Source organism: Ranitomeya imitator, chromosome 2 (assembly GCF_032444005.1).
Source record: "Ranitomeya imitator isolate aRanImi1 chromosome 2, aRanImi1.pri, whole genome shotgun sequence".
Lineage (NCBI taxonomy): Eukaryota > Metazoa > Chordata > Amphibia > Anura > Dendrobatidae > Ranitomeya > Ranitomeya imitator.
Genome location: NC_091283.1, coordinates 664,441,288 through 664,461,544, shown reverse-complemented (window position 1 = coordinate 664,461,544; position 20,257 = coordinate 664,441,288). Strand labels below are relative to the sequence as shown.

The 20,257-nt window shown below is 42.9% G+C and overlaps 1 protein-coding gene across 1 annotated transcript in view; it reads right to left on the bottom strand.

Annotated features, from left to right (window-relative positions):
- The window catches only part of SMTNL1 (smoothelin like 1), a 314,755-nt gene that overhangs the window by 111,640 nt on the left and 182,858 nt on the right, over window positions 1–20,257 (bottom strand). Inside the window, exon 4 of the mRNA XM_069752985.1 lies at window positions 4,715–4,866. Coding sequence (XP_069609086.1) covers window positions 4,715–4,866 — 152 coding nt within the window. The remainder of the gene's footprint in view (window positions 1–4,714; window positions 4,867–20,257) is intronic.

Here is a 20,257-nt window from a genome sequence, read left to right as displayed (position 1 = left end):
AACCTTCTACCAGATCATTAATGAATATGTTGAAGAGAACAGGTCCCAATACTGACCCCTGCGGTACCCCACTGGTCACAGCGACCCAATTAGAGACTATACCATTTATAACCACCCTCTGCTTTCTATCACTAAGCTAGTTACTAACCCATTTACACACATTTTCCCCCAGACCAAGCATTCTCATTTTGTGTACCAACCTCTTGTGCGGCACGGTATCAAATGCTTTGGAAAAATCGAGATATACCACGTCCAATGACTCACCGTGGTCCAGCCTATAGCTTACCTCTTCATAAAAACTGATTAGATTGGTTTGACAGGAGCGATTTCTCATAAACCCATGCTGATATGGAGTTAAACAGTTATTCTCATTGAGATAATCCAGAATAACATCCCTCAGAAACCCTTCAAATATTTTACCAACAATAGAGGTTAGACTTACTGGCCTATAATTTCCAGGTTCACTTTTAGAGCCCTTTTTGAATATTGGCACCACATTTGCTATGCGCCAATCCTGCGGAACAGACCCTGTCGCTATAGAGTCCCTAAAAATAAGAAATAATGGTTCATCTATTACATTACTTAGTTCTCTTAGTACTCGTGGGTGTATGCCATCCGGACCCGGAGATTTATCTATTTTAATCTTATTTAGCCGGTTTCGCACCTCTTCTTGGGTTAGATTGGTGACCCTTAATATAGGGTTTTCATTGTTTCTTGGGATTTCACCTAGCATTTCATTTTCCACCGTGAATACCGTGGAGAAGAAGGTGTTTAATATGTTAGCTTTTTCCTCGTCATCTACAACCATTCTTTCCTCACTATTTTTTAAGGGGCCTACATTTTCAGTTTTTATTCTTTTATTATTGATATAGTTGAAGAACAGTTTGGGATTAGTTTTACTCTCCTTAGCAATGTGCTTCTCTGTTTCCTTTTTGGCAGCTTTAATTATTTTTTTAGATAAAGTATTTTTCTCCCTATAGTTTTTTAGAGCTTCAATGGTGCCATCCTGCTTTAGTAGTGCAAATGCTTTTTTTTTACTGTTAATTGCCTGTCTTACTTCTTTGTTTAGCCACATTGGGTTTTTCCTATTTCTAGTCCTTTTATTCCCACAAGGTATACACCGCTTACAATGCCTATTTAGGATGTTCTTAAACATTTCCCATGTATTATCTGTATTCTTATTTCTGAGGATATTGTCCCAGTCTACCAGATTAAGGGCATCTCTAAGCTGGTCAAACTTTGCCTTCCTAAAGTTCAGTGTTTTTGTGACTCCCTGACAAGTCCCCCTAGTGAAAGACAGGTGAAACTGTACAATATTGTGGTCGCTATTTCCTAGATGCCCGACCACTTGCAGATTTGTTATTCTGTCAGGTCTATTAGATAGTATTAGGTCTAAAAGTGCTGCTCCTCTGGTTGGATTCTGCACCAATTGTGAAAGATAATTTTTCTTGGTTATTAGCAGAAACCTGTTGCCTTTATAGGTTTCACAGGTTTCTGTTTCCCAGTTAATATCCGGGTAGTTAAAGTCCCCCATAACCAGGACCTCATTATGGGTTGCAGCTTCATCTATCTGCTTTAGAAGTAGACTTTCCATGGTTTCTGTTATATTTGGGGGTTTGTAACAGACCCCAATGAGAATTTTGTTACCATTTTTCCCTCCATGAATTTCGACCCATATGGACTCGACATCCTCATTTCCTTCGCTAATATCCTCCCTTAAAGTGGACTTTAGACAAGACTTTACATAGAGACAAACCCCTCCTCCTCTCCGATTTTTACGATCCTTTCTAAACAGACTGTAACCCTGTAAGTTAACTGCCCAGTCATAGCTTTCATCTAACCATGTCTCGGTTATTCCCACTATGTCAAAGTTACCTGTAGATATTTCTGCCTCTAGTTCTTCCATCTTGTTTGTCAGGCTTCTGGCGTTTGCGAGCATGCAGTTTAGAGGATTTTGTTTTGTTCCAATCTCCTCGCTGTGGATTGTTTTAGAAATGTTCTTACCTCCCTTCTGAGTATGTTTTCCTGGATCAAAAAAAAGGTGTTTTGGGAGTTCCATGACTCAGCTCTGAGTGGACATCCTGGAATCTCGGTCACGTGTAAATCCATCACTAGGCTGTTTTGGTGGCCCTCGTTGGCTTATAATAATAATAATAATAATATTCAGGTCAGTCAGGGTACTGCAACTAGGGTAATTAGTCACCAGAAAGGCTGCCGGCTATGTACTGGCTATTGGGAATGCTGCAGTGAGGGTGATATAACTACTCCCACTCAGGCGGGAACAATAATTATCAACGCCGCCATCGCTACACGACTCCCAATTGCACAGGACAAATTCTGCTGCCACTAGCTCTGATTTTCCATGTATTAACAGGTCCGGAGCCAACCCAAATCAGTAGAGTAATTCACCTCAGAGGACGCGACAGTTCGATATAGAGCAGGGAGAGACAAGCTAGTAGTTTTAGATTTTACTCCAAAAAAGGTAGGCAGTGTTTACAAAGTACAAAAAGATATTATAAAGGAGACAAATCATATGTACAATACAATTACAAATAAAAAGGGATTAAAGTTGAAAAGAACACTTACAGGTCGTTATGTCATTGCATCATCATGGCTGGCCATGTGCTGGGGAGGAAGGGTGAGCATATATCCAGATGCATAGCACCCCTTTGTATAGCAGCTATACTCCGGACAAAAGACATCTGAAAACTGCTTGCTTCACTACTTATTCCTAGCCTAAAACCCAGGCACTCCCCCTGTGGTGACATCACTTATAGGCTGAAACCTCCCCTTTACTTAGAATTATGAAAACAATTTCTTCCGCATATCTCCCTGTAGGAACCTCGTATAAGAAAGACATGATGATCAGAATGTGCCCTGCCCTACATCATGGGGATTCTTTTAATTGTAAACACGGAGTAATTACATGATCCGCTTACGAAGAAATCCACTCTTTGCACTCATTGCATTTAGCTGCTAGCGGTTTCAGTGAGTGATAGATTTATCGATGGGCATCCGGAATATATAATTCTTATATCTCTAACCCGGATTGGTGCCCCTAAATATCACTTTAATAGAACAATAGAAGCTCATACAGTTTGGAAGTGGCTATACCAGTTTTGGCTGGTATTATGCGGGAGGAGGGAATGAGTAGTTTTAGGGAGATTGGTCTGCCTGCAGCATAGAACCATAAAAATTTTTGTGGGAGGAGGGAAGAAAGAGTGGCTTAGAATTCACACACACACAGGCAGAGTAGGAAAGGGGGGGTCGGACAGACCCACAGCGTGTGTCCGAAAAGCTATGAAACTGTTAGGTAGATACTCAAACATGGCATATTCACATTATTGTGACAATAGCGCTAACATATTCCGCAGTGCTTTACAGTTTGCACACATCAATGGGGCTCACAACCTAAATTCCCCATCAGTATGTCTTTGGAATGTTGGAGGAAACCGGAGTGCCTGGAGAAAACCCACGCAAACACGGGGAGAACATACAAACTCCTTGCAGATGTTGTCCTTGGTGGGGTTTGAACCAAGGACTCCAGCGCTGCAATCCTAACCACTACGCCACCATGCTGCCCAGCTTCTGACTGGGTTTGTGTCCTCCTGCAAAGCTTGTGCCCTCTCAAAAACCTCCCATAACCAGCCCACTGGGGAAATGGTGCCACTGCCAATTCCAGATAGACCGTGGACTCATCTGTCCATGAATTTTATCACCGATCTTCTCCCCTCTAATGGCAAAATCGTGATATGGGTAGTTGTTGATAGGTTCAGTAAACAGGCGCATTTTGTACCATTGGCTGGTCTTACTAATGCTGAGACTCTTATCAAAACTATTCATTGAGCATGTGGTCCGATTGCATGGTGTGCCTGTCAGTGTGGTGTCTGATAGAGGGGTGCAATTTGTGTCAAAATTCTGGAGGGCTTTTTGTAAAAGGCTGATTATCAGTCTGCCCTTTTCTTCGGCCTATCATCCCGAGACCAACAGTCAGACTGAAAGGACCAATCAGTCTTTATAATGTATATTGTGTTTGTATTCATAAAGTACAGTTGGACTTCTGGCACAGTTTTAGTACCTCTGCTGCCATTTCCTGGCCATTTTTATAATATGTTTGCAGCTGTAATTTCCTACTATGCCTTTCATTCTGTAACTCCTCCTATACTGTTATCTCACATTCTGCTCCTCGTGGGCAGTGCTATCTGGTCATAATCATGTTACAGCTAGAAAGAATTTCTGCTACTTCTGTCCTTGTCTCTTCATCTTCTTAAGATATCTCTATTTTAGTATTTCACAAAAAAAAAACTTCTTGCACTGCATCTTCTTCCCTGGGTTGTCTACGTGCAGAAAAATAGCGAGACTGAAGAGTAAGCTTCCACTGCTTGTACAGAGACTTGTGCTCACATTCTGGCAGAATATAGAAATATAAGGTGTAGGATGCTCAACTTTGTCCCTTAGCTGTGATCCTCTGGGACCCATTTTCTTTATATAAGGAGGTGATTTGCTTCTGATGCAACTTAACTTGTTTTTCATTAATGCTTGATAAAGGATTAAATGCACCATAATATGTGTAAGTTATGTTTCTCTTCACCTACAAGAATATATGTTGTGTGCATTACACAAGGCTTTGACAGGTCATTGTTCATGCTCTAATCATTCTACATGTTTCTTAATGTAATCATGATCTATAAAGATTTTTAAATATCTTTCTTACTCTGCTGCATTGAATGCCAGCTGAAAGTTCTCTTTTCTGTTCTTTGGGTCAAGAGAGTCATAGTCAAAAGCATCTGGGAAGAAAGCCAAGATCAGGGCACAGAATGCAAGGCCGTTACTCCAACTGCTTGAGAAATTCTGGATGTCCACTCCCTTATAAAACAAAAAAAGCATAGGAACAGTAAAACAGAAATATTAATGAAGTAAAAAGTGTGTTTGATATGTAGAAATTAGGTATACACTGCAGAATAATATTGGTACATTTTCATAATTAACAATATGGTATTACATGAACTACATGGACCAAATTCGGAAATTACACCTATAGGAACTTTTATGATATCCCATTGTAAATCTACAGGCAATAATATGGAATTGGCAGAGCTATATCTGGGGTGGGGGTAGGGAAGGTGGGTCATGTTCCCCGAGCACAGTCATCAGGAGGGTGCCGTCGGGCTGCCTACTGCAGGGATCCGAGTTGTCTCCCCTGGCAGTTGCATTTTGCCACCCCGCAGCCGTTCTCTGAGTCAGCTGTCAAGGTGACAGCAGGCTCAGAGAAGGTGCAGCGCGCCGGCTCCTAGTGAACAATTGTACTCGTGTTTTTCAGATGTGAGTAAAATTGAGGCTCTGATCACCGATTCAGGGTGTTAACAATTTGACCAGTTTAGGTGATCACGCTGCTCACATCATTCGCCAGCGCAAACAACATTGATGATAAGTGCTCCAGTGTAGCTGAAAACACCAAAGATTTTGTGTAACGGGGGAGATTTAGTGTGAAGGGGAGGGGGAGATTTAGTGTGTGGGGAGGAGGGATTTAGTGTGTGGGGAGAGGGGGAGGAGAGAATTAGTGTGGGGTTGATTAGGGAAATTTAGTGCAGGTGGAGTAGAGGAGATTTAGTGTGAGGGGTGGGGGAAAAGGTAGGGTCGATTTAGTGTGGAGGGGTGGGGGAGCTTTGAGGGCACAAGATTGGGGAGAAGGGAAGGGATGGTTTGTGAACACAATATGAGGAAAGACATTTTTAAGACACAGTATGAGAAGCAAGGGGAGATTGGGGGCATGTTTGAGGAAACTATATGGGGGATGGGTGCAGACACAGTACGGTGAGTAAGGGAGAGGGGTGCAGACACAGTATGGTGAGTGGAGGACGGGTGCAGAAACTGTATGATGAGTGGTTGGGTGCATGCAAACACAGTATGGTGAGTGGGGGAGATGGGTGCAGACATGCTATGATGAGTGGGTGGCAGTTGCAGACACACTATGAGTAGCAAGGGGGAATGTATGAGGAGGGGATGGATGCAAACACAGAATGGTGATTAGGAGGATTGGTATGGATACCAAATGTGGAGGATCAGTGTGATTGCAGTATGGGAAATGAAGGGGGAATGTATGCAGGCACAGTATGAGGAGCGAGTGGGTGCATGTGTGCAGCCACAGTATGGCGAGTCCAGGGGATATGTGAAGAGGCAGGATAGAGAGTGAGGGGGTAAATATGAGAGTAGACAGTATGGTTAGCAATGGGATGTGAGAGGAGATAGCATGAGAATTGAGGGGGAAACATGAGGAGACTGTTGAGGGGAATAGTGTGAGGAGACAGTATGGGGGAAAAAGTGTGAGTGGGCACAGAATAAAGACTAAGACTAAGAGTAATGTGGAGGGTAGCATGGAGAAGCTGACGCGAAATGCGTGTCGGGGTCTGCAGCATATCATTGCCAGGAAAATGTACAAAGCACTCTGCCCTTATTAGTCTATGTGTATACTCATGTGTACCTTTTTGCATCTTAAGGGACTGTTTGGAAAATATATGATGGACTTTACTCTCACCAACCTAGGGGTTTACTAAGGCTGCTTTCACACATCAGTTTTTTACCATCAGTCACAATCCGCCGAATGTTGAAAAAAACGGATCCGTCGCAGATTGTGAAAAACTGATGCGACGGATCAGTTTTTTCACCGGATCCGACTAGCTAATCTAGCTAATTGGACCCTAAAAAAAAATCGGAGCATGCTCAGTTAAAAAAACAATCCAATTTCGGATTCTTTCATTTGACGGATCCAGCGCCATAGGCTTCCATTCTAGAAAACGGCAGATGGCGATGGATTTTCGACGCACACAAAAAACATTACTACATCCGTTTTCTCCGGCCGCCGGATAAACAATTTTTGACGGATCCGGCGAACGATGGATGAAACGTGAGGCCATCCGTCGCAATCCGTCGCTAATACAAGTCTATGAGAAAAAAACGGATCCGGCGGCAACATTTGTTTTTTCAAAATTCGCCGGATTGAGACTGACTGCAAAAGACTGATGTGTTAAAGGGGCCTAATAGTATACCAGACAAAATGTACTGTTGGAGTATATGGCCACAGGGCTATTACTTTATTTAGAATAATTCCCCAGATTATTGGAGCACTTTGATTGTGGTACTCTATTCATGTACTTCTGTTATATTAGCTCATCTGTTCCAGGGTTTTATTTCATACTCCATGGTTTACTTTGTACTATCGAATACTTTGCTGCATTCTGTCCATATGTTATGTAACATATAGACCTTTTGTGCTCCTGGCCATGTGACACTCTTTTGATTCTTCTCCTTATTTTATGTTTATTACGGTACTTGTTTAAATAAAATTCGTTTTTTATTGCATATAACTGTTCGCTCTTTTACTTCCTTTTTTGGGGGGTATTTGGTATAATAGGAAGTGCGATTTACCTTTAAATGCAATTGCTTTTGGTTATACACTATACACATAAGTGCAATACATCTAGTTCATTAATGAGTTCCTGCCCTCTGTGAGCCATCTATTTACACATTATTTGTATTGTTTTGTAGTTTTGCTCGTATTGTCGTGCATTTAAATTATGTATATCGGTATTCATGACTCTAAGTATATTTAACATTTTTTTAATCTGTGTTTTTGTTACTGCCATTTCAATTGACTGATCGTAAGATGTTTTTAATTGTTGAGTGTGTGTACTCTGTTTTCTGTGGCTTGATAAAGACGTATTCAACTTTTAGGCCATGTGCACACGTTCAGTATTTTTCTTGTTTTTTTTCGCGTTTTTTCGCTATAAAAATGCGAAAAAAGTGAAAAAAACGCTTACATATGCCTCCTATTATTTAAAGTGTGGAATAGCATTTCTTGTGCAAATGTTGCTTTTTTTTCCGCGAAAAAAATCGCATTGCGGGAAAAAAAAGCAACATGTTCATTAAATTTGCGGAATTGCGGGGATTCCGCACACCTAGGAATGCATTGATCTGCTTACTTTCCGCATGGGGCTGTGCACACCATGCGGGAAGTAAGCAGATTATGTGCGGTTGGTACCCAGGGTGGAGGAGAGGAGACTCTCCTCCACAGACTGGGCACCATATAATTGGTAAAAAAAAGGATTAAAATAAAAAATAGTGATATACTCATCCTCTGATGGCCCCGGAGTCCTCCCGCCTCTCATCGGTGCACGCTCTCTCTTCCATTTCTATAGATGCTCTGTGTGAAGGACCTGCGATGACGTCGCCGTCTTGTGATTGGTCGCGTGACCGCTCATGTGACCGCTCACGTGACCGCGACGTCATCGAAGGTCCTGCACACACACCATCTATAGGAACGGACGCCGCTGAGGAGATCTGCTGTCTGCAGGTAAGTATAACCATTTTTTTTATTTTTTTGATTATTTTTAAACATTCTATCTTTTACTATTGATGCTGCATAGGTTTGACAAGTGTGACCAACCTGTCAGTCAGTTTTCCAAGCGATGCTACAGATCGCTTGGAAAACTTTAGTATTCTGCAAGCTAATTTCGCTTGCAAAATGCTAAAAAAAAAAATGCAGATTTCTTGCAGAAAATTTCCGGTTTTCTTCAGGAAATTTCTGCAAGAAATCCTGACGTGTGCACATACCCTTAGGCTAAGTGCACACGTTCAGGATTTCTCGCAGAAAATTCCTGAGAAAAACCAGACATTTTCCGCAAGAAATCCGCAAGAAAACTGCATGCGTTTTTGCCGCGTTTTTGCCGCGTTTTGCCGTGTTTTTTTCCGGACACTTCCCAATGCATTTTGTAGTGAGAAATCCGCAAAAAAACGCAAAATTAATGAACATGCTGCGGTTTTCACCGCAATGCGTTTTTTTTCGTGGAAAAAAACGCATCATGTGCACAAAACATGCGGAATTAATTCTAAATGATGGGATGCTTATTGTATGTATTTTTTTTTGCGGTTTTATAGCGTTTTTATCGGGAAAAACCACGAAAAAAACGCGAAAAAACTGCAACATGTGCACACAGCCTTAGGCCGGTTTCACACGTCAGTGGCTCCGGTACGTGAGGTGACAGTTTCCTCATGTACCGGAGCCACTGACACACGTAGACACATTGAAATCAATGCATCTGTGCAGATGTCATTGATTTTTTGCGGACCGTGTCTCCATGTGCCAAACACGGAGACATGTCAGTGTTCGTGGGAGCGCACGGATTACACGGACCCATTAAAGTCAATGGGTCCGTGTAAAACACGTACCGCACACAGACGTTGTCCGTGTGCAGTCCGTGTGCCGTGCAGGAGACAGCGCTACATTAAGCGATGTCCCCCCCACTGGTGCTGAAGCCGCCATTGATATCTTCCCTGCAGCAGCGTTTGCTGTAGAGAAGATATGAATAATCGTGTGTACAATCAAGATCCAGGTACCCACCCCCTCCCACCCCCTGTGCGCATCCCCCCCCCCCCCCCGCTGTGATTAAAATACTCACCCGGCTCCCGGCTCCCTCGCAGTTTCCTACTCTGGCCGCACCTTCTACTGTATGGGAGGTGGAGCCGCATATTCATGACTGTAATCAGTGGCCCCACGTGACCGCTCATACAGTAGAAGGTGCGGCCAGGACAGGAAGCAGCGCCAGCCAGCGAGGGAGGTGGGTGAGTATTTTCATCACAGCCTTTTACCCCTTAAGGCTATGTGCACACGTTCAGGATTTCTCGCAGGAAAATTCCTGAGAAAAAACGGACATTTTCTGCAAGAAATCCGCAAGAAAAAGCCTGGGAGCTTTCTAGGTAAGTTCCCACGATCTATGAACAGCCAGCAGAGGGCGCCTCACCGCAAATGGAGCTAAATATAGATCATTGACCTATATTTAGCTTCATTCCCTGGGGTTTTGCAGCAAGGAGCAGCCTGCATTAGCGGAACTCCTTGCTGCAAAATGTTTTAACCCCTTCAGAAGGATTTACATCGTTGGACTTTACAGATCTGCGGAAGGTAAGTATATTGTTGGTTTATTATGTTTTTTCTTTCACAGAACGAGGGTCTTCAGTGATTGGATTGGGCGTTAAATAAAATATTACAACAACCTTTGGTTTTATTTCATTAAAATAATTTTTAATAATGTGTGTGTTTTTTTTTAACCCTTTCATTCATTTGGATTAATAATGGATAGGTGTCATAATTGACGCCTCTCCATTATTAATTAGGCTTAATGTCACCTTACAATAGCAAGGTGGCATTAACCCTTCATTACCCCATATCCCACCGCTACACGGGAATGGGAAGAGAGTGGCCAAGTGCCAGAATAGGCGCATCTTCCAGATGTGCCTGTTCTGGGGTGGCTGGGGGCAGATGTTTTTAGCCAGGGGGGGGCCAATAACCATGGACCCTCTCCAGGCTATTAATATCTGCCCTCAGTCACTGGCTTTACTACTCTGGCGGAGAAAATTGTGCGGGAGCCCACGCCAATTTTTTCCGCCATTTAACCCTTTAATTTAGTAGATAGAACGGCCAAATTTTGCAGAAACACACTACTGACATTAGTAGTGTGGAATCTGCAAAAAAAATGGAGAGAAGACATGGTTTACTGTATGTAAACCATGTCTCAAATCATGTCGGGTTTAAGAAGGAGAAAGAAAAAGCCGGTAATTGAATTACCGGCTTTCAAGCTGTATAGCGCTGGAATAAATATTAATATATATACATATATGTGTCTCACTGACATATATATATATACCTATTCTATGTGTACACATTTATTCTACCTATTGGACTGTAAGCTGTCAGTGTGATTTTACTGTACACCGCACTGAATTGCCGGCTTTTCTCTCTAACAGCGCTGCGTATTTCTCGCAAGTCACACTGCTTGTCCGTGTGTAATCCGTATTTTTCACGCTTCCATAGACTTTCATTGGCGTATTTCTTGCGCAGTACGGTGACAAACGCAGCATGCTGCGATTTTGTACGGCCTTAGAAAGCCGTATAATACTGATCAGTAAAATACGGCAGATAGGAGCAGGGGCATAGAGAATAATTGTGCCGTATTTTTTGCGAGTTTTACGGACGTAGTTTCTGCGCTCTTACGTCCGTAAAACTCGCAAGTGTGACGCCGGCCTTACACAAGCAGACCCATTCAAGTGAATAGCTCTGTGCACGTCAGTGTGTTTCCATGGACCTTGTGTCCATGGGCAAAATACTCTGACATGTCCGTTTTTTAACCTCAGCACAGGCCACAAATCATCCTGCTCAAGTGACACTTAGCAGACTTTAGCTACGCAACTTGTGTCATGGGTAAAATCACCATATAGACCTGTCCTAAAGAATATTATTGGCATTCCGAGGTGTACTAGATATGTAATAACAGATTAATTCCTTTCTTTAATAATGAAAACCAAACAACACACCAGGCAGGTCAGGGATAAAGTTGTGGAGAAGAGTAAAGCAGAGTTAGGTTCTAAAAAAAAAAAACAGCCCAAGCTCTGAACATTTCATGGAGCACTGTTCAATCCGTTATCTAAAAATGGAAGGAGTATGGCTCAACTGCAAACCTACCAAGACATGTCCGTTCACCTACACTGACATCCTAAGCAAGGAGTGCTAAGTAAAGAAGCAGCCAAGAGGTCTATGGTCACTCTGCAGACCTGCAGAGATCAAAGTTCAGGTGGGACGATCTGTAGACAGGACAACTATTAGTGATATATTCCACAAGTCTGGTCTTTATGGGAGAGTGGTAGAAAAAGTGGAACTTTTTGAGCTAAATGCAAAACACTATGTGTGACAGAAAACTAGCACTGCACATCACCCGGAAAACATCATCCCCACTGTCAAACTTCATGCTTGTAGTATTGACTCAGGGAGGGAGGGGTGAGAGCTGAATACAATTGCACGCCACAATTTTCAGATTTATAATTTTTAAATATTTTTAAAATCATGGATCATTTCCTTTACACTTTACAAATACTTGCTACCTTGTGTTGGGATATCACATAAAATCCCAATAAAAACCATTTAAATTTGTGGGTGTAACGTGAAATAATGTGGAAAAGTTTGTGGGAACAGATTACTTTTTCAAACCACTAAAATATAAGGATAAGTTCATCAGCTCACCCTCGAATTGTCCACAGCAGGTGCAGTTATCCACAAAGGTGCATGGAATTGCATTCAAGCCTGTATGCAAAATTAATCCATGATTATCCAGCACATCTTCTTGATAATAAAAAAACTTTTTCTTTATTCAAATCCTCTTAAAAACATTGCTAGAGATCTAGCCACATGAGAATAAAACTTTACGCATGTTTTTAAAAGGATTTGAATAAAGAAAAATATTTTTATATCTGAAATGGTCTCTCCCGAATTGTAAAGTGCTGTGTAGTTTGTTAATGCTATAGAAATACAATTTGTATTATATATTAGGTACAGTATGTTGTGTCTAAACAAAATCCACATGAATGACGGGACCCAGGACATTTCCAAGAGCATGACATTGTCTTTGTAGGCTACTCGTTTTTCAGTAGTGCACCCTGCTGTCATCTTTTCCTCACCCTGGTGAGCGATGCAGATTCAGTCAACCCTCCAGTTTATATCATAGAATAGTGATTCATCAAGCCAGGTTGTGTTTTTTCCATCATTCCATGGTCCAAGTCTGATTCTTGCATGCCTATTTATAGTTGCTTTCAGAGGTGGACAGGGCTCAGTATTTGCCCACTGACCGGTATGCAGCTAAGTATCCCCATACACAGCAAGCTGCAATGCACTTTGTGTTCCCTGCTGCTGGTTCACTCCTGGTGTTTTGGCTGCAGCAGTGACTTCAACTCAACAGCGTATGTCACCGGTCTAACCAGTCAATGAGTTCAGCACCTGCAACCTTTGCACAGCTGCTGAGTTCAGTGCATGAGCACTGAATTCAGTAACTGCCTAGAACGGTGACATGTGCTATTGAGGTGATGTCACCGTTGCAGTCAAAACTCAGGTACTGAAGAACTGGCAAGGAGCCGGTGCTGGAACTAGGGACAGTGAGTGGATGACCCCTTTTAAGAGAACCTGTCAACAGGTTTGGCTGATATGAGATACGGCCACCACCTTTTAGGGCTGATATACAGCAATTCTATAATGTTGTATATGAGCCCCCAACCTGACCTGTAAGAGCAGACTAATAACTTTTTTTATATACTCACCTGCGAGGCGGTCCGGTCCAAGGGGTGTTTATGTTCTTGGTCCAGTGGCTACCATCTTCTTATGATCGCCGTCCTCCTTCTTGCTTCATATGGATGACACGTCCCTGCATCATCCACACAGTCTCCTCTGCATCGTGCTGCTGCGCAGGCATACTTCTCCGCCTTGTTGAGGGCAAATCAACATACTGCAGTGCACAGGCGCCGGGGCTCTTTGACGTTTCCTGGTGCCTGCGCACTTCAGTTCTTTGCTTTGCCCTCAACGCAGGAGCACGATGCAAAGAAGAGTGTGTGGATGAAGCAGGGACGCGTCATCCATATGAAGCAAGAAGGAGGACGGCGATAGTAAGAAGCTCCATACAACCTATGATTTTTACAAATACTTACTGTCACGATTGCACTGTTCGTAGAAGCCTGACAGCTGTTAATAGAGCTATCACGAACAGCCTTAGGGTACTGTTACACTATGCGATTTACCAACGATCACGACCAGTGATACGACCTGGCCGTGATCGTTGGTAAGTCGTTGTGTGGTCGCTGGAGAGCTGTCACACAGACAGCTCTCCAGCGACCAACGATGCCGAGGTCCCCGGGTAACCAGGGTAAACATCGGGTTACTAAGCGCAGGGCCGCGCTTAGTAACCCGATGTTTACCCTGGTTACCAGCGTAAAAAAACCCAAACACTACATACTTACATTCCGGTGTCTGTCCCTTGCCGTCTGCTTCCCGCACTGACTGACTGCCGGCCGTAAAGTGAAAGCACAGCACAGCGCGCTGTGCTCTGCTTTCACTTTACGGCCGGCAGTCAGTCAGTGCGGGAAGCAGACGGCAAGGGACCTGACAGACACCGGAATGTAAGTATGTAGTGTGTTATGAACAGGTAATTCAGAACCACAATGGACATTGAAGTTCAGAGCACACAAAGTGACCTGACATTTACCAAAAACATAGGACGAGCTCTGAGACGTGGAAACTCTGCTGACCGCAATCCCTAATCCTATCACACCACACTATAGGTAGCCGTGGATTGTGCCTAACGCTCCCTATGCAACTCGGCACAGCCTGAGAAACTAACTAGCCCTGAAGAAAGAAAAATAAGCCTACCTTGCCTCAGAGAAATTCCCCAAAGGAAAAGGCAGCCCCCCCACATATAATGACTGTGAGTAAAGATGAAATACAAACACAGAGATGAAATAGATTTAGCAAAGTGAGGCCCGACTTACTGAATAGACCGAGGATAGGAAAGATAGCTTTGCGGTCAACACAAAAACCTACAAACAACCACGCAGAGGGGCAAAAAGACCCTCCGCACCGACTAACGGTACGGAGGTGCTCCCTCTGCGTCTCAGAGCTTCCAGCAAGCAAGAAAAACCAATATAGCAAGCTGGACAGAAAAAATAGCAAACAAAAATAACACAAGCAAAACTTAGCTTATGCAGGATAGACAGGCCACAGGAACGATCCAGGAGGAAGCAAGACCAATACTAGAACATTGACTGGAGGCCAGGATCAAAGCACCAGGTGGAGTTAAATAGAGCAGCACCTAACGACTTAATGTGGTATATCTCGATTTTTCCAAAGCGTTTGATACCGTGCCGCACAAGAGGTTGGTACACAAAATGAGAATGCTTGGTCTGGGGGAAAATGTGTGTAAATGGGTTAGTAACTGGCTAAGTGATAGAAAGCAGAGGGTGGTTATAAATGGTATAGTCTCTAACTGGGTCGCTGTGACCAGTGGGGTACCGCAGGGGTCAGTATTGGGACCTGTTCTCTTCAACATATTCATTAATGATCTGGTAGAAGGTTTACACAGTAAAATATCGATATTTGCAGATGATAGAAAACTATGTAAAGCAGTTAATACAAGAGAAGATAGTATTCTGCTACAGATGGATCTGGATAAGTTGGAAACTTGGGCTGAAAGGTGGCAGATGAGGTTTAACAATGATAAATGTAAGGTTATACACATGGGAAGAAGGAATCAATATCACCATTACACACTGAATGGGAAACCACTGGGTAAATCTGAGAGGGAGAAGGACTTGGGGATCCTAGTTAATGATAAACTTACCTGGAGCAGCCAGTGCCAGGCAGCAGCTGCCAAGGCAAACAGGATCATGGGGTGCATTAAAAGAGGTCTGGATACACATGATGAGAGCATTATACTGCCTCTGTACAAATCCCTAGTTAGACCGCACATGGAGTACTGTGTCCAGTTTTGGGCACCGGTGCTCAGGAAGGATATAATGGAACTAGAGAGAGTACAAAGGAGGGCAACAAAATTAATAAAGGGGATGGGAGAACTACAATACCCAGATAGATTAGCGAAATTAGGATTGCTTAGTCTAGAAAAAAGACGACTGAGGGGCGATCTAATAACCATGTATAAGTATATAAGGGGACAATACAAATATCTCGCTGAGGATCTGTTTATACCAAGGAAGGTGACGGGCACAAGGGGGCATTCTTTGCGTCTGGAGGAGAGAAGGTTTTTCCACCAACATAGAAGAGGATTCTTTACTGTTAGGGCAGTGAGAATCTGGAATTGCTTGCCTGAGGAGGTGGTGATGGCGAACTCAGTCGAGGGGTTCAAGAGAGGCCTGAATGTCTTCCTGGAGCAGAACAATATTGTATCATACAATTATTAGGTTCTGTAGAAGGACGTAGATCTGGGGATTTATTATGGTGGAATATAGGCTGAACTGGATGGACAAATGTCTTTCTTCGGCCTTACTAACTATGTTACTATGTTACTATGTAACCTCATCACCTGAAGAAGGAAACTCAGAAGCCGCAGTACCACTCTCATCCACAGGAGGGAGCTTGGCCACATAATTCACAACAGTAGTGTTTTTTTTTTTTTTACATTTACGATGGTAACCAGGATAAACATCGGGTTACTAAGCGCAGCCCTGCGCTTAGTAACCCAATGTTTACCCTGGTTACAAGCGAACGCATCGCTGGATCGGTGTCACACACACCGATCCAGCGATGACAGCGGGAGATCCAGCGACGAAAGAATGTTCCAAACGATCTGCTACGACGTACGATTCTCAGCAGGGTCCCTGATCGCTGCTGCGTGTCAGACACAGCGATATCGTATGGATATCGCTGGAACGTCACGAATCGTGCCGTCGTAGCGATCAAAATGGCACTGTGTGACGGTACCCTTAGTGAAAGCCACTCTGTTTACCAGATCACAGGAGTTGACTTGGCCTTCATCCTTTAACCCATGTAGAGAGATCTGGACTTACACAGGGACCCCTGTGCTGGGGTCTGGACTTACACAGGGACCCCTGTGCTGGGGCAACAGAGTCAGTTGCCTCGGGTGGAGCAAGTTGGCAGCATGACGGGTTATCACGCAGTGTTGATACCAAGAGGTAATGTCATAGACAAAATGAAAAGTCAAGCAGGTGGTCAGAGTACAAGCCGAAGTCAGAAAACGGGATAAATCACTATGACACAACAAAAGCACAGACCAGATTTACAAATCAGATAAGAATAACTAATTGACTAGCAGTGTAAGACAGAAATCCAGAGGTTTAAATATCAGACAGCCCCATCCAGGGCTCTCAGAAAAGATTAAACAAAATCAAGCAATTAACCCTATAGCTCCCAAATTTAGCAGCATCAAAAGTCATGCGTGGCCTGCAACAAGGGTAGACCAAAGTTGTGCCTTCTCAGATTAACTTGTAAATCAGCAAGGGGAGGCATCTGCAGGAATTTTGGAGATATTTTATTATCTTCTATTAACAAGAAAATTGGTGTTAATAATTTTCAAAATATATCACAAGTAGTATTTTACACAAAAGTTTGTGACATTTTGCCATTTTGCAACCGGCAAAGCAAGTTTTCAATTAGCAAGCATAGCTTAACAAAACTCAACAATTTTACTGTAGAAAACTGGTATACATTGTTCCTGAAATGTACACAATCACTTGGTTGGCATAGATTTCATTTTCTGGAACAAGGACAACACAATCATACTAAATTTTGCTCCAGCTGGCTTTACGTTTAAGATTGGTGTGCAAGACACCAGCTTAATGAATTTGCTTATCAAGTTGTTCTAGAGATGTGTCTGCTGCTAGAACTCTGTGGCATTGACCTGGTCTCTAATCTGAGCTGCTGCGATTTCTGAGGCTGGTGACTCGGTTAAACTTATCCTCAGAAGCAGAGGTGACTCTTGGTCTTCCTTTCCTGGGGCGGTCCTCATGTGAGCCAGTTTCTTTGTAGCGCTTGATGGTTTTTGCAACTGCACTTGGGACACTTTCAAAGTTCTCCCAATTTTTCGGACTGACTGACCTTCATTTCTTAAAGTAATGATGGCTACCCGTTTTTCTTTACTTAGTTGCTTTTTTCTTGCCATAATACAAATTCTAACAGTCTATTCAGTAGGACTATCAGCTGTGTATCCACCAGACTTCTGCTCAACACAACTGATGGTCCCAACCCCATTTATAAGGCAAAAAATCCCACTTATTAAACCTGACAGGGCACACCTGTGAAGTGAAAACCATTTCCGGTGACTACCTCTTGAAGCTCATCAAGAGAATGCCAAGAGTGTGCAAAGCAGTCAAGAAAGCAAAGGGTGGCTACTTTGAAGAACCTAGAATTTAAGACAAGTTGTTTCACAATTTTTTGTTAAGTATATAATTCCTCATGTGTCATTTTCATAGTCATGAAAATACAGAAAGATCTTTAAATGAGGAGGTGTGTCCAAACTTTTGGTCTGTACTGTGTATGTATGTATATATATATATATATATATATATATATATATATATATATATATATATATATATATATATATATATATATATTGTGCCTTGCGAAAGTATTCAGCTCCCTGGAACTTTTCAACCTTTTCCCACATATCATGCTTCAAACATAAGGGTACCAAATGTAAATTTTTGGTGAAGAATCAACAACAAGTGGAACACAATTGTGAAGTTGAATGAAATTTACTGGTCATTTTAAATATTTGTGGAAATTCAAAAACTGAAAAGTGGGGCGTGCAATTTTATTAGGCCCCTTTATTTTCAGTGCAGCAAACTCACTCCAGAAGTTAATTGTTTATCTCTGAATGATCCAATGTTGTCCTAAATGCCTAATGATGATAAATATAATCCACCTGTGTGTAATCAAGTCTCTGTATAAATGCACCTGCTCTGAGATAGTCTCAAGGTTCTGTTTGAAGCACAGAGAGCATCATGAAGCCCAAGGAACACAACAGGCAGGTCTGTGATACTGTTGTGGAGAAGCCGAATACTTTCACAAGGCACTGTAAATGCATCTCTCTTCAAATCCCAGAGCAAACCAAGGCTCCTTTGCATAGGAAGGGAGTCTGTGTTTAAATCCAAGTCTTTTAGATCAGTTGAGTAATCTTGAGAGGGAAAAGCTGCCATAATTTTTCGGCAGTTGGAAGCAATTTTGTGCAGCCTCAAATTGGACAAAGTGAGCAGTTCTTGTGCCATTTTTAGGAGACTAACTGCCGATTCATCCGTGGGTGTGGATTTCAAGCAGTCGTCCACGTAGAAATCTTTATCTACAAACGATCTAACATCCGACCCATACTTTGCTTCGCCCTCTCTGGCTGAATGTCTAAGGCCATAGATGGCGACAGCAGGGGAAGGGCCATTCCCGAATATGTGCATTTTCATCCGATACTCCATGATGTCTTTGTAGGGGCCATTATCGCGGTACCAGAAGAACCTCAAATAGTTTCTATGTTTTTTTTTTTACAAGGAAGCAATGGAACATTTGTTGTATGTCAGCCATAAATGCCACTGCATCTCTGCGGAAGCAGAGAAGTACTCCTAGAAGTTTGTAGCTGAGGTCTCGGCAAGACAGAAAGGCGTCATTTAGTGAGACACCTTCATATCTGGCGCTTGACTCAAATACTACTTTTATCTGACCAGGTTTCTTAAGGGGTGATGCACTCTGAAAATGGGTAAATATCAACATTCCTCGGAATCTTGAAGTACAGGTGCAATTTCTGCATGGCCATTCTGAAATATTCTCTCCATAAAGGCAAAGAAGTGCTCCCTTATTTCAGGTGCCTCCTGCAATTTGCATTTGAGGGAGACAAATCAACCGTAGACAAGTTCTCTGTTGTTGGGTAAGCGTTGCCTCTGGGGTTTAAATGGTAGAGGAGCTATCCAACTCTTTGACTTATCTCATACTATCTCTCGATCCATGATGTCCAAAAACAGTCTGTCTTCTATGGACATTGCTACCTTGTTGTCTTCTCTTGTTCTTTGGAAAACTGTGCACCCTATATGATCTTGCTCGCCGTTGTGTGGTCTTCACAGGAAGGATCAGCTAACGGACAACTTAGAGGAGCATTGCGTTGCAACTCTTATCAGGAAGCTACTTTTACATGGCTGGAAGAGAGACGGATGTCCATTTTCAAGAGTATTATGAGCATACTGTTGACTAAGGTCGGCTTGTGTGCTCCACCTAAACAGATGTCTCCTACAATGACCCCTCCCAGGTCAAGTCTCTGTGCATATGGGGTGTTCTATAGAACATTAATCTGTCCTCTAGCTTTATCTACTCGTAGTATGTCTCTTCCGAGGAGTAAGACAATCTCTGTACACTGAGAAATGACTACTGAGGTGTCTACGTTGGTGCCCATTAGCCTTTCGCCACACTCTTCCACTTGCAACGATACCCCTGAGGGTGGTCCAGGGTGTAAGGCTGTGTTGTGCTCCACGCTACCACATTCTTCGCATTTCACACTGGTTTCACAGTTCTTGGCTAAGTGCGAATTCGTCACACAGCATCTGAAACATATCTTGTTTTCTTTGAGGAAAACTTTGCGGTCTTCTAGAGACTTCTTCCTGAAGGCTCTGCATTTTAGCAGAGGATGTGGTTTCTTGTGTAGGGGGCAGTGTTTGCTGAGATCCTGAGGTATGTCTTCCTCTGGAGAGGACTTGCTAGCCCTGTAAGGAAACTCTGTGGAGGTAAAATTAGTTTTGTGAACTGTCACTGGTTTTTTACAGGGTTTGACACCAGGAGCAGTGCTACATGACTGTCATGTCGGATGCTATTCACACTAGGGCGTCCGACAGACAGCGGTAATTCCACATTTATCCACTATACGCTCAGTGGCGCCGGCTAGAT